This window comes from Halichondria panicea, chromosome 8 (assembly GCF_963675165.1).
Source record: "Halichondria panicea chromosome 8, odHalPani1.1, whole genome shotgun sequence".
NCBI lineage: Eukaryota > Metazoa > Porifera > Demospongiae > Suberitida > Halichondriidae > Halichondria > Halichondria panicea.
This window is the reverse complement of record NC_087384.1, coordinates 5506374-5522062: the sequence shown is the minus strand read 5'-3', so window position 1 is coordinate 5522062 and position 15689 is coordinate 5506374. Positions and strand designations below refer to the sequence as shown.

The 15689-nt window shown below is 39.2% G+C and overlaps 1 protein-coding gene across 1 annotated transcript; it reads right to left on the bottom strand.

Annotated features, from left to right (window-relative positions):
- Positions 1-5642: 5642 nt before the first annotated feature.
- LOC135340179 (inversin-like) lies at positions 5643-10684 on the bottom strand. Its single transcript, XM_064536502.1, has 5 exons — positions 9782-10684; positions 9579-9719; positions 9425-9499; positions 6602-6642; positions 5643-6179 (listed from the first exon to the last, which is right to left on the bottom strand). The coding sequence occupies exons 1-5, from the start codon at positions 10521-10523 to the stop codon at positions 5742-5744; spliced, it is 1437 nt and encodes a 478-aa protein (XP_064392572.1). The 5' UTR covers positions 10524-10684; the 3' UTR covers positions 5643-5741.
- Positions 10685-15689: the final 5005 nt, after the last annotated feature.

The window sequence follows — 15689 nt, the reverse complement described above, 5'->3', positions numbered from 1 at the left end:
TTTACCATGCGTAATGCATGCGTTAATGATTATCCAAATGCGTTGAGCAACGTGCAGTTCTTTATTGCCTCCTATAATATCACCTGACTAGAATAAGTCAATCTGATTGAGCCGTTGGAATTCCAGCGTGTGCAACAAAACTACATCAAGAGTGCTCAGATCCCCTTCTCAGGAGGGGGCTGATCCATGAGACTAATTTAAACCAAGATATTGTTGTGTGAAGGCTATCCATGCTGTAAACGCAATTAAGTGAACCCAGTTTACACAGAGTATATAGTGCTAGATTAGCCTCGATTCAAGGCCGATTAAAATACGTATTTTAATCGGCCTTGAATCGAGGCTAGCGCTAGATCTATATAGAATCACACAGAGCCACTAGTATAGAATCACATCCTGCTTCATGTGGGATTCTCATTGTATAGTGATGCATGACATCATCATGATCTGTGTCTACTATAAACTGTTACTAGTGTATAGCAGAATTGATTTCTCATAAAATAATGGCATTGTAATGCATGCTGCAGACATCATCATACTTCATTTGATGCTACCAGATTGAAGAGTTAGAGGGACTCATAGGAAACGGTTGGTATCTCGAGTAACATCCGCGCTACGCTGCGGTTTAATCGAGGCCAACACAACAATATCTATTTCTACACCCAGTGCATAATAAACTACAAGTAACTGTGCTTAGTCCGTGCAACTCACTTTTATACCACACTTACATCACCACTAATTGGTCACAGCTGTAGGATATATAGAATATTAGCATACAGCCCCAGGCGCTAGGTATGCACAGTTTTCAAGTTGTTTTTTTGTTTTTTCATTTGTTCAAGAAAGTAAGCAAAGAGAAAAGAGCCACGCTTGACAGTATTAAGACTCAAAGCGACGGCAGAAACAAGGAAGGTGCTCTCCAACAAGATGGCTAAGCTTCCATGGGTCCATGGGCGCGGTTTAGATACATTTTATCCAAGAAGAGCTTGCAACTCCAGTAGGGGACGTCGAATGGTCAACGCTTGGACCAAGGAAGCTCTTGAGCATCTGTAGGAATCAACATGTTGCTCAACTAGCTCTTTGACGGCTGCAAAATCCGGCATAGTCTTGTTATTTTTTGCAGTCTGCATCGTGGATTGAATTGTTGCTAGGGGGAGGTCCTTTTATAGTGCTGCAGTCACGTGGTATAAGTCAGGTATGCCACACCTACTCGGAGGATATGCACCCTATATATCCTCCGCTACCATGGTTACATATTACATACCCCTCGGCTCCACCTTGGAGTAACCACGGTAGCGGAGGATATATGGGTGCATATCCTCCTCTTAGGTGTGGTATATCCTATACATATTTCAAGGTCTATACCTATTGTAGTAGTCATAACCAGCACGCTTACACGTTACATGTTCCAATAGCTCTAAAACAGCCTTGGGAACATATAACTTTATTGGAAAGTCTCTTTTTACTGGGTGTGGTCAGTCATTAGCAAGTACTACACGTGGCTCATGGACTAGGCGTGTTATAAATTGCTGAAAGAGATTATGTTTCGAGGAAACACAGCTTTGGGAGTTACCCGGCAAAAATGTGCTTAATAGCCTCGTTCATAGGGCGTAATGCGGATAATTTTCGAGGCTCCACTGCAGATCAATGTAAAATCATCACGTGCACCACTCCGTTTCCTATCCCTCTATATAACTCTTCAATCTATGATGCTACACACAGCAAAAACACTTATGATGCATCATCGTATTTTAGTCTTAAAATGACAGAAATTTATGTCGTTTCTACATGAAATTTCAAAAGAGATGCATTTCATTGAACATTTTTATGTTACTGTAACGAATGTGTTTTTACTGTGCATGTAGCAGAATTGCACTATAATTATATCATGACTGGCACCAGGATAGGCCTTGGCGAATTATTCAGGCTAGCATAAAAATAGGTACTCCTGAGCATTGAGAATAATGCTGGGAAAAATAGGCACATTTTCTGACTTTGACGAGAACAATAGGTATTAACGAGAAGATCAGATTATACATGTAGAACACTACTTAGAGGCTCAGCTGGCTGTCATGTAACTACACAATAACAAGACTTGGTTCTACGTGTATATGTTATATAGATCGCTTCTGGACACTGCATTTTACCTTTAAAAAAAAGGTTGTCACTTCTATGAAACAGTCATGCAGCTTGCGCATTAGAACATTAATTTTTAGATTTTGCCTAAAAAAAGTCAGCATGCGCTGGAGGTTTAGAGCCTTTTAGTAAATAAAACTGCATAAACAGAGCTTCGCAGGACTTATATTAGGAGAACTAAAACTTTTAGTGATAAGTGAAAACTTGGAAAAACTTGCTAAGTAGCTGCTTAAGCCTCCCATTCACTTATGTGTTTGAAAGTTTCATCTTTCTGTTGAAAGAATTTTTCATTGCAGAGTTCGAGTTTGTGCGGGTGAAAATAACTTTTGATGACAAACTATAGGTTTTTGAATTAGCTGGGGTGTTAGTAGGCCTAATAAACGCCTCTCTCGAATTGTAACCTCCTCTGCCAGCAAATAGTAGCCCTGTGGCCTCTGATCCGATAATTATACTTATTAAACAGAACTACACCTAACAAATATAAAATAGTGTGAGCGGTATGCATTGTGTGTGGTATGCATGCGCATGCAGTATTGTACTCACATTGAGTCAAGTGCTGACAAATTTCAAAAGCTATCCTCTCTTTTTTCAATCTCAGTAACAACTCCAGTAAAGCTTTGTAAGTTGCTGCAAAAGGAAAAGGACTGTGTTTTTTCCAGAGAATCAAACATTTAGTTATGGCTACTTGAGTTCCTTCTTTATGGTACAACTCATTGATATCAGCTTGTTCAGCAGGACTTAGTCCCATGGAACTCGGCCAGAAAAGGAATATTTGAGTCCATAATTTCACTGTTAAGTTGCTCGTCAGTAATATTACTTCTTAGTCCATGCAGAGTGAATCGATTAACGGGTGATCCTATAGAGGCAGGGAAATTAATTAATGTTATGAGCATATCATCAATGTTTGTTGCATTTTGACCTCTGTGTGCTGGGCCTGAGCTAATTATTCAATTACTATTATTCAAATCTTTTATTCTCACTTTTCTTCCCTATTATTCAAGAAATCTCACCTATTATTCAAGTTTTTCAGTTTGTTTTTGACAAAAGTTTCTAAAATAAACAATGTAATAACATAAACAGTATAAATTTGTCCTCTATATAAATCTTTTTCTTCCTACAGGTGGATTGAAACCTTTCTCTTTCTTGTGAGATTTATGCTTGAGGAACTTTGAATACTTTAAACAACACTTTTTAGATGATCTTGCTGTATTATAGAGCCATTCTGCGCATGCGAAATAGTGTTTTGCAATTAATTTTGCCTATTATAAAATGCTGCCTATTATTCATTCAAGTATAATTAGCACAGGGCTACTGTGTGCCAATATCTGCCATATGGCACAGTTCAGATAGTGAACTGTGCCAGTATCTAAAGTAAGGCTGAAGTTACGTAAAGCCCACCCACCTAGGTTGCAGTTACTTGTGGTAGGCATAAGAGTTTCATGTGCATGCACAGCCGACCACAAATAGTTGCAAACCAGGTGTCTGATGTGTACACGGAAAGGAATGCAACAAATCAGTTGTTATACACAGCTTCACGGGAAAGGAATGCAAATCAATCGTTACATAGCTTCATGCACTTGTGCGCACATTGGATATAATTATTATGCCTCGGTGCGCACATACGCAAGCAAGGTATACGGTAGTGTATTTGTGTGTGTCTGTCTTTAAAGAGTTACTGTTTACTGCAGTAGAAAAATCCACCAAAAATAACAGTCCGCCTATGTCGTGGTATATATAATTATATAGTTATCATAATTATACTCGTGCATATCATGCTTATATCATGCTTATACCACTTTCAAACTGCATGTGTATCTTTAGGGTTTGTGAGAGAAGAAATTAGTTGAAGGTGTGCACAATGTGAGTTTGGTCAATCACCGAAAAGATTCTGTTCTAGTGAAGACGAAACATCTCACAAAATAGGAAGATCACCATGATTAAGAAGGACACTGCATGTTCGAGTGCACAAACAATGGCTGCATGGTCGTTGTTGTATGTTAATTTACTATAATTCTTGTATAGTGTTGTATCACGTTTGATGTGTGTGCCAATTTATGCAGATAGAGCAAGAGATATAGAAAAGAGGACTCTCGTTAACTCCTGCTATCATATTTTATTCGGAGACTCCAAAAGGAAAGTATGCAGGGAACCAGCATGACTGTACGAGCAAAATCAAAAAAATATATATATACAAACTAACGGCACTTATCAGTAAATAACCGTGCAGGAGTAAATCCATATAAAAGAACCATATAACTATTAGTGAAGAATACCAACACCTTTCTATATTGATTAATTCACTATAGTTTAAGGTCGAAACTATACCATAATAATTATTTACACAAACAAAATTACGCCACGAGTGCCTGCAAGGCACGAGTTCCTATAAGCACAGACGAGTAATAATCATCAGTATCCATGGGATAATGCATTCATTGCTTAGAAACCAAAATGCAGGTTGAATCTGTGTATGCGTGACATGCGGTTGCTTTGTCAACCAGAAGGATGCGTAGCAAATTGATGTTCTCTACAGTTTAAGAAAACGGCTAAAGACAAAGAAATAAGACTCTGGAATACCAAGAGAGCTTGTATATATAGAAGGCTAGAAAGAACAGACAAGAAAAAGAGCCAAGAAAAACGTTGACAACCAGTAACCTGTTTTGAAAACGAATAGTTCTGAAGGATAAACAGCATGTGGTTGCTTTCTATCATTCCAATGTACCAGAAGAGAAAACATCACCGCTATAGCAGAAGAAAAGTAACAACCATTTTTGAAGCCAAAGTGACTTACAAGAGCCTGAACAGGCTTAAATGGTGGTGCAGTACACTTCTACATGTGCAATATTCCGCTCAAAGCACTCACTCCCAACACTGATGCCTGTTTCAGTGATGCATTAAATATGACTGCTAAAATTAAAACTGAACACTAATTAACAACTCCCTGACCTTCAGCCTCACTTGCAAAAGAGCACCAATGTAAATAAACATGAAAGTAACGCGTCAGTAAAATTACAGCAACAAAGTAAATCATAGCTCTACAAGTGCAAAAACATTTTGTGAAAAATGGGAAAGAGTAGGGTTGGAAGAGCATGCGCACTGAAGTAACAAAAGTTCGCAAACAAGATTGTGGGTTGGTATAGTCTTTGCATGCTCCAACTAGTTGAGGGGCTCAATCTTTGCGATCTTTACCAGTTGGGTCCAGCACTACTTCTCGTTACACCTCTTTTTTTATGCGAGACACTCGATCCCCTATTTTACTATCAGCCTGCATGTGTTTCTATACGTATTCGCGAATGAGGCTTTCGAAGGTTCGATCTACATACATGCATGTAGTTTTACATGTAGTTTTTGAGATACATAATTCATACACAATGTCACATTGCACACCCAGGTCAGTATAATTATAAGCAATCGTCAGTATAGTGGGAAAGGATCGAATGAAATTAATATTAATTAAAATGTCTACTGGGTTTATTACCTTTACACTAGCCGCCCCTTTTCCTTATATCAATATGATAAAAAGATCATCAACAACACAAGAAGCAAAATACAAACAAACAAACAAACAACACTAAATTATAGTTTTGTCACTATTTCAGAATCTTCTTTTGCTAATACAATAATGATTCCTTGAGTAGCGAGCACACTTGCTTTGCTTGGTCATTGCAGCCACAATCCAACAGAGCTTGTAGTAGAACTCGATACGTAGCTGTTCCACTGAGTAGAGCCTTAGATTTCCATTTCTTAAGAGTGTTATATCTCATCATTTCTATAGTCTGATTGTTACCCTTGATAGCTTCTCTCTCAGCTGCCGTTAATCCTAGCCACGTTGCTACTAGCTCCCATTGTTCCAGCTGCATTGAAATATTTAATATATGGTCATCTTTGCACTCCCTATTCCCGTCTTTGTATGTCAATCCATTGCTTGATAGTAGGGCATCTACTTTTGTGGCATGTGACGGAGCTGCTTGTTCAGTAGTGTGTTCCTGCCCTTGTCCCACAGAAATCCCTCGAAGTGATCCCTCTCCAACATATGTGGTGGGAATTTCCTGTATTGAATGAAACTTCAGTCACAATTAAACACCACATGTAATCAACACAAGAACAAAGAACGTTGAGGGGCTCGGACTGCATGAGTGTTCCCTACATTAATACTTGGAATCGCAACATTACCCATTACCCACATATCTTTGATCAACTAATTATAAGGAATGCTCAACCACGCCCATATTTTAGTGCGTTAGTTAATAACACACATAATTTAATGCTAACTTCTAAGCCTGAAAACACATCATAGTAAGGTTATTAATACTTAATTACAAGTCTAGCTATGTCAAGTTTTTTGACCCTGACAAATCCTCTGGTGTATTAGGGGCTGGACAGATACTGCATTGCATTCACACAATTGATATAGGTTTGATGCCATTAAAAATAGCTCGACGTACAAATTTAGGCACACACAAACACTCACCTTTATAACTTTTTCAGCAATGGTGAGCCCAGTAGTCCATGCTGTATAAGAACATAACATTGTTACAACTGGCATACTGATATTTAACACATGTAGCTAGCACCCCCGTCCGGCACTGAAGCTGGTATTCACACCGAATTCTAAGGTTGAGCTGGGTTACTATGAGCTCCAATAAACTTAGCAAGCCTGAAAAAGCCTAGAGCTACGGCTAGAATATTAGAACGTTGAACAGTAACAGCTTTGCATCCATACTGATTTACTACACCTGATGGAGGCGACAAAGACACAGCATCTTCTTTTTTCGGCTCACTGGCTTGGGCAGTAGACTAGTACTGAGCTGACATGTGTCCATCAGCCGTTGAAAAACTGTACCCAAGCTGTACAGGATTTTTATTTGCACCTTTTTGTGTCTGTCATGATATAAATTATTCTTGTACATGTATGCATGCAATAATTTATTATTCATCATGAGGGGCTCAGAGCCTCAGAATAAGAGCAGATTGTCAACTTCCATCAGTGTTGGAGATAAATGAACTGGAGCGGTAAGAATCGACAGTATAAATCACTATTGTTGCTATGGACCTTAGTGGTTGCTAAGATAAAAGGGGTGTGGCCATGCTGCTTTCTATGTCTGAGCTAGCTTTGAATCCAGGCCTATTTTAATCGGCCTAGTCTCGAGGCTATGTCTGAGCATGCTCAGTAGGTAAACAATGGCGACCTCACCTCTGCACCTGTTAAAGAGGGCGTAGCTTCCACCCTAGCAAATTAAACTAGGGACGTACCTAGACTGGCGGCGACAGCCCCTCGCGTGCGTAGCACGAGGGACTGGCAAACTGTCTATCAACCACTTGTCTCAGCTGCAACGAGCATTGCAGCCTATCAGATTGCTCAACGTCATATTAGCCCTGTAATTGTAACCGCACTTACACTTCAGGGGATTCAGTGCATTCCATAGTAGCTGAATCTCATAGCAAAATTTAACCACATTATCTATAACGATATTCATGTGTAGTAGTGTCATATGATCTATTACACTTCTGCTGAGACGAGTGACTGATAGGCAGTTTGCCAGTCGCTCGCGCTACGCGCTCGGGCGGCTGTCGCCGCCAGTCTAGGACGTACCCAAGACGATAGAGAACAGTACCGCTACGGTCTCACTAGTTTGTGCTGTGGACCTACAGTCTTCTAGATTATCTCACTGAAGAAACTGAGGAGAAGAATGAGAAAAGTTGTTGTTTTTTTGGTTTTGCAATTCTCATAACTTTTTCAGACAATGTTCAATTCAGTTCATATTTCGCACAAATGTCACAAATGATATGGGCAACAGATATATAAACTCAAAATAACTCTTTCTTGTGTCTTGGGTGAGATCCAGAGGGGAGCTTTTTGCCGCCTACAACACGGCTATTAACTTCATTTAGAATTTCCAATCGCCTTCACTTCTAAGTCGCGTTACTTCCACGTGGCCTCACTTCCGAGTTAGTGGTGACCTCTAACCTTCCTAACTAGGAAGTGAATTACCCTAATGGGCTTCCGTAATTATTGCTGATATCAGCCATTCAGATTTGAGGTCAAAGTCCTTCTTTTTGCTGCATGAATGCTCCTATATTTCTGTACCTCACCAATGACAGTCTCTTTCATGATGTATACCAACATCCATCAAAGATCTAGCTATTCATTTTAGCTCTTTTTGGCTCAACCTAGCTCTCCTGCCTGCTGCACTACATACAAAATCCGTTCATAATGATATGTACAGGCTGACCGCGGTCTGTAATTTATGTACACAGTACTTACACACTTTACTTATAAGGCAATGCGGCGTTTAGGAAAGCATACGAGATGCGATTTCCGAACCCATGCAGAGTTAGACGCTCCTTCTGTAATGTGCTCCTGTTTTTAACAACAATCTTTGTTGATTGTTACCCACGCACTCTTTGAGTTTCCCTGTGATTCTGGATTCTGCATGCAGCAAAATTAAAAATATTTATATCATGATCAATCAATGTGTGTATAAAAGCTAGCTATAATTAGTAGGTTATGTAGCTTTGGCACCTCCACCGAGGTATCAGCACCCGTGGTGCTTTTATTATAATTATAGCAGTCACATTTGATAAAATGATATACCCTATATATATATACTTGGGGTCTGTATCATGTATACAATGTCATTATATTTTCGGTCATAATTATATTAAACATTAATTTTATAAAATATTTTTTTATAAATGTTCCTGTACACACTCCATGGTGACCTTCATGGGTGGTCATGTCAGATCAATACTGTATTTGATCGGACATTATCTCTTTTAAATTCTAAATCCTTATAATAATGCTCTGTATCAAATTTATTCTGTTAAGTTGTGATATTAATAGAATCCTATATATATACCTATTATAATTATAGTAACTTCATTCCTATAAATAGATTTACATTTACCGATAAGTGCCGGAATTCAACTGATGCACTACTATATACCTTATAAGGTAACATATTTTGAGGGTATATATTAATTAATTATGGTAGTCAGTCAGTCTGTCTGTCTGTCTGTGTGACTCACCTGGATGCGATAGCACTGTGTTTGTGCCATGGATAGCCTCAACACAAAAGGTATAGTATAGTTTTAAATTTGGCAGATTTTGATGTTAAAAACTTTGTTGTCGAATAAAAGCGAGCAAAAGCTAAATTAAACCTGCACATTGCTGGCCCGGCCCATAGAAGATTAACACGCGACTTTGACTCGAGGCTGCATGTAGACTCACTAAACTTCAAATTAAGCCGAGGGTTTGCACTTCAGTGCTCTATAGTTTCTGCTATTTACTAACCTTGTTGGTTGTTTTTCCTTATTATCGGGTTTGTCACTGTCTTCAGCTCCATGGACAAACCCTTCAAGGACAGGTCTGTAGTAGCAAGAGTATAATAATATATATAGCATAATTATGTCACTGAGTATATATAATTAACTGAACATATTCATACCTTGTTCGATTTTGACTTGTTTGGATGGAGATGTTGTTCTCTGTATATCTTGTGTGTGCTGGTCAAATGCACCCAGACATTTCCCTCGCACTGCATTGGTGACTGATTCTACCTCTTCAGGTTGTGAAACATTGTATTTTTCTGTACAACAGAGTTTGAATTGACAAAGTGCATGCATGGTATGGATCTAGAAATACAATCACCTTTTTCCTGTTCCGAAGATTTGGGCGTGGAAAATGTATCTGCATGCACTGTTTGAGGTAGTGTCTTTATATGCTTGCAGGATAGCAATAATTCAACTATCTCAGTGTGCCCTGTTTCACATGCACAGCTAAATGCAGTTTTACCATCTGTATCTTGAATATTTGTATCAGCGTGATGGTCAAGCAGTATTTGAGTTACTTCCCCTCTTCCACAATAACATGCTATCATGAGAGCAGACCACCCATCATTCCTTAGCATGTTCATTCGTGCTCCTTTTTCTATCAATAGTTTGACGACACTGTTATGTTCATTTTCGCATGCTATCATCAGAGCAGACAATCCATTCTTCATTTGCATGTTCACTTGTGCTCCCTTTTCTATCAATACTTTGACAGAATGACTATGCCCATTTTGACTAGCTGCCATCAGAGCAGACCACCCATCTTTCTTTTGCATGTTCACTTGTACTCCTTTTTCTATCAATATGTGGATGACATCTGTATGTCCATCTTTGCTTGCTGCCATCAGAGCAGACCACCCATTATGGTCTTGCATGTTGACATCAGCCCCTTTACTCAGTAGCAGCCTCACAATGTCAGTGTGGCCATGTAAGCATGCATACATGAGAGGAGTTATTCCATGAGAATCTCTTCCGTTCACATTGTATCCATGGTTCAGGAGAGTTTCAACAGTCTGATAGTGACCTTTCTTACAAGCAAGATGAAGACCTTGTTCTGCCATGTTTATATTTTATTTATATGAGCTCTGGATCAGTATTGTCAGAGTATATGACATAGAGAGAGTATCGAAACTGTACATCATGCGGAGAGTAACGTGACTTCCTGTATCTGTCTAGCCTCGAGACCAGGCAGATTAAAATACGTATTTTAATCGACCTGGATTCGAGGCTAGTATCTGTCACGCTTGGAATTGCACACTGACCAATCCAAGCGTGGGTGGTGTAATCTATCAACCCATCCAAGTGTGGGTGATGTAATCTACTTTCTTGATAGATTACATCACCCACACTTGGATTGGTCAGTGTGCAAATTTCAACATGTTACTCTCCGCATACATCTGATGTACAGTATCGATACTCTCTTCTCTATCTTAATTATACTCTTGATATTGTGTAAATTTAGTCACCCTCGATATTTTCCACGGGATCGACTAAGTTCGGCCATGCATAGTCAATTTGTAGTTTCTCACGGATTGAGGCATTTTAATGATAATGATATTCATAGCATTTTAATTGAAAACACACCCGTAACTTCCTCAATAAGCGGAAGTGTATAATTTAATTTTAGTCATAATTGTATTTGACCAAAAAACCATACATACTCCACTTGGGGTCCAGTGGCGTAGCCAGGGGGTGGCAAAGGGGGCAAATCCCCCCATTTTTCTGGATCTCTACTACTCTGCAGCTCAAGTTATTGTATCTGATTATCTGCTGAGCACTCCCTTTCTTCGGAATCTTGCTGCAGTTAGCTAGTTAGTAGGCAAGCAAAACAATTAGTCTCTAAACTGTGAGCTATTCTGGTCTAAATCTATAGCTTGTTCTTTGCTTCTTATCTTAGCCTCAATCCCAGGCCGAGTTTTCGCTTTTATAACGTTAGCCTACCCGTTATAAAAGCGAAAACTCGGCCTGGGATCGAGGCTATAATTATGTTATAGTTATTGACTGGTTGACTAGTAATTATGGCTTATAAACAACCAATGCCGAGGGCGTAGCCCGAGGCTGAGGTTGTTTATAAACCATAATTACTAGGCAACCAGTCAACAACTGATTTATTTACTGCAAAAACAGCAAAACAGTCATTTGAACATCAGTGGAGACAGTCAAACTTGCTCTCACAGCCTCAGAATTATGCAGTTAGAACAGTTACAGGCATAGAACTAGCAGTACTACTGTGGAGCTACATGAGCTAGCTAGGTTCAGCTAGCTGGAAGCCATGCATAAACTTTGACCAGACCCGCCCACCACTAAATGCAGCTGTGAGGTTTGTACATGTAGCTAGCTAGCTATCTACCTGTACTGTAGCTCTGAACTAGTCTGTTATTGTCAACAACACCACAGTCTACTTGTAATTGTCTACTTCTGAGCCACAGCCTTGACTACTGAGAAAGCACAGAGCAAGAATTTGATTACAGGCTTCAGCTAGTTCAGTTCAATACTGTCAAGCTTACACAACATTTTTGAATTTTATTGCGTGCAATGTACCAAATTTTGTCAAGATGCATCATATCAATTCAAATCTGCTGAGGAAGTAGATTATAAGAATAGTGCCTGGGGGAAGTAATTATATAATATAATTACTGGACATCACCTAGGATACGGACTGAATCAGTAAATAATATATAATTATACATGTATGTAGGGCTCCTACCCGTCTCCCCTTTGGAGGCGGGCCACACCCATCTATGTTGACCTCTGTGTGCCAATATATCTGCTATAATTATATGGCACAGTTCAGATGGTGAATTAACATATAATGTGAAGTGTGAGTGAGTACCGTGACATGCAAGCCATGGGTCACAGGGTGAGTACGCCGTGCGTGTCTGGTATTCTTCTACCCACGCATCGGACACATACCTGCTAAATATAACAGCTCTGACACTATAATACACATTGTCTTGGCACGTATTCGGCACCGAGTCACGGAATTAACTCGAGCTTGCACTCACATGCTCTTCTGAAACGCTCCATGCATATTAAAAAAGTGTTAAAATAAAAGCAAAGTGAGACAAAACTATTGCATTAAAAACTAGACTAAATCTGCATTTAACCAGGTTGTGAAGCATTATATATATACACATGTACATCACACAAACTATATTAGTTCTCAGGAAGATAATCCTGGTTGAAGTCTGGGTCAATCTTGTCAACACTTCTTGAATTATTGGTCGGAGGGTCAGGGTCGAAATCACTCGCAATCGTGTGCACATTTCCAGAGATATTTGGAGGAGGGTTAGGGTTGAAGTCACTCCGAGGCATTTCGATGTTTGCTGATTTGGTGGTAGTACTATATTTATAATAACAGACAATTCCCAACACCACGGCTACAATAAGGGCGATTGTTACAGAAATGGGCACCAAGATAACAACTGCATAGGCCCATCCTCTCTGGTCACAAATTAGCGAAACTCTGACATTCTCACCCCAGTCCACACGCTTGGGGATAGAGGTAATTACCAAGAATTGTTGAGACCCAGTACTATAGTCAATGCCTACTAGGCAGTTTCCTTGTTCACTGACATTACACGACTCCTTGGAATTTAAATCTGGGGCACTGTATTCTGTTCTCTCAAAGTATAAAGAAGCGTTTACAGAGATCTCCATTGATAGCGAATTATGTAAAATTACATAGTACTCATCTTCTTGCTCGACTCGATATGAAATGGTAGATGTATTCGGCAAATCATTATAACAGGCAGGTGCATATTGGAATATCTCAGCCAAATCTTGGCTATAGGGTTAGTAGCCCAACTATTTGCGTTATCATTGCCTTTCCCAATGTGAACATCAACCAACAGATCTGTGCATACAGAGACTGATATGTTAGAGTTGGGATGAAGATGATACTGCCAGAATCGAAACTCTGTTGAAGCAATTGTCGACTCGATAGAAACAGTAAATTGATTAGTGTCATTCAGAGGTGGTATACTTGTGTCGTTGATAAAAAACAGTTCAGCATCAACTGAATTGGACGAGAGCTCAAGAGAACCACCATCGCAAAAGAACGAGGATAGAGACAACAGCCGACTATCTCCTGGTGAGTAAAAGTCAGTGGAAATAGTAACAGTAGAATCTGAATCGTCATCTGAATTGTCCATGGACTCGCCTGCCCTATTTAGTCCTATCGCAACACCAATTATTATGCCACAAACGAGCAAAACACCTAATGTAGATATGACCCCGCAAACAAATCCAAAGAGCAAATCGCCTCCACTGCCTCCTCCTGACGGCATTCTTTATTTAGGTATATAGATCTAATGCAAATTTGATTAACATCACAGACTGATTTTTAGCTATATTTTGTATGCTGCACCTATACTTATAGCTCCATGCATGCATGCATGTTATAATTATAGATAAAACACTTACCTTAAAAAAGGGGGAAAAGAATTGAAGACTCACAGTCTATATCTATAGTCAGTCTGTATAGATCTATACTTATGCATATCATGCACCATGCAGACCAGTCTATTTATCAGAGAGGTCTCAGTACATCAACCTAGCTGTCACAAGCCAGGAAATGATCAAGTGAACTCAGTTTACACCGAGTATACTCGGTACTCTATAGAGAATCACACAGAGTCACTACTATAGAATCACATCCTGCATGCTTCATGTGGGATTCTCTATAGTGATGCGATATGCATGACAACATCGTGATCTGCGTCTACATGACTATATAAGTATATATAGCAGAATTGATTCCTCATAAATAATGCATGCATGGTACATGACATCATCATGATCTACTTCATTTTAATGTATATCTAAGGTATACATGTAGAATTGCACAATTTAGGTCATGACTGGCACCAGCGTATTAACAACTGCCTATAATTCTAGGTAGGCCTTGGCAGATTATGCTAGCATAATTTTAGGTATATAGCTACTCCTGGAGCATTGAGAATAATGCTGGGAAAAATAGGCACATTTTCTGACTTTGACGAGAACAATAGGCATAAGCCGAAAAAAAGTGTGGCAATTATTGTCTAAACAGTTTGAATCTTTTTTATACATGTAGAAGACTACCTACAGCTGGCTGTTGTAATACGATTATCAAAAAGAACGATGTAGATCTAACTACACAAAACTTGGTTTAACGTGTACCATAACTACCGGTATATATAATTACGTCGCTCCTGAAAATCCTATAATTGATTTTGTATACTGTCACTCAGCACTCAATTAGACTCCTATAGAGTGAGTTTGATAGTTGACAATTAATAGTAGCATGGAAAAATAGCTTGAGAAGAAAATAGAGCATAATCCGCCAAGGCCTATATAATTATAGACTCTGCATGCATGGTTAGTGACTTACAATCAATTCTATTAGATATATAGACATTCTCCACAGGCTCAAGAATGGAGATGAGTCTAAAGTCTTGCCAGTTGCAATAAACTTGGCTATAAAATCTGAGAGATTGATGGTTTTTTTTTAGCTGTTATGAATGAGCATGCAATAGTAATGGCCAAAACCAGTAAACAGCGGGTGCACAACAACCATATTCTCCGAGTAACAAATTCTATATCTAGCTTCTTCTATGATACCGCACACACCACTATTCCTCTTATTATAGTATGGTCCCAATCTCATACAGCACGACACCAAAACTCCAGACACCACTCTTAGTTGAGTACTTCTACCAAATAATTATAGCCTGTGTGTGGGAAAGAAAGGAATAGAGAGTGGGGCATCATAATAGTGGAAAGAAGGAAGATAAAAGTGGGGGATATTGGAAAAGAGTATATAGGGGAAAGAGATCATAATAAAATTTTTACAAAATTCTTGTACACATGCAGTAATGTATATGTAATAGTTGTACCATGGATATCAAGGGTGTTACAGTATTGGATTTGTACTACCAAGGGCATGCAGTTCTATGTATTCCCTGAGGGCGCAGCTTGTACTATGAACACGTATTGATTAGAAGCTGTTGTCCAACCCATTTATAACTGAGTAGTAGTAAACACTCTTTGATCCCTGCCGTGCATGCACTGCATGTGCACATTTTGTGTGCGTATACTTGCACTTGACAAACCGCATTTACAACTTCCCACCCCAGTTACAATGGGGTCGGGTAGTTTTAGTGAATCTGATTGGATACTGAACAATTGATCTTCACAATGTGATCCTAGTGTGACGTGTCACAGTAGTGTCCTATAAAAGAGAG

Excerpts from the sequence above, each read along its gene's own strand:
- LOC135340179 (XM_064536502.1), bottom strand. The coding sequence starts at position 10,523 with ATGGCAGAACAAGGTCTTCATCTTGCTTGTAAGAAAGGTCACTATCAG. Across the intron at positions 6,643-9,424 it reads AAGGAAAAACAACCAACAAG|CATGGACTACTGGGCTCACC; the intron begins GTTAGTAAATAG and ends GTTCTTATACAG. Across the intron at positions 6,180-6,601 it reads TTGCTGAAAAAGTTATAAAG|GAAATTCCCACCACATATGT; the intron begins GTGAGTGTTTGT and ends CATTCAATACAG.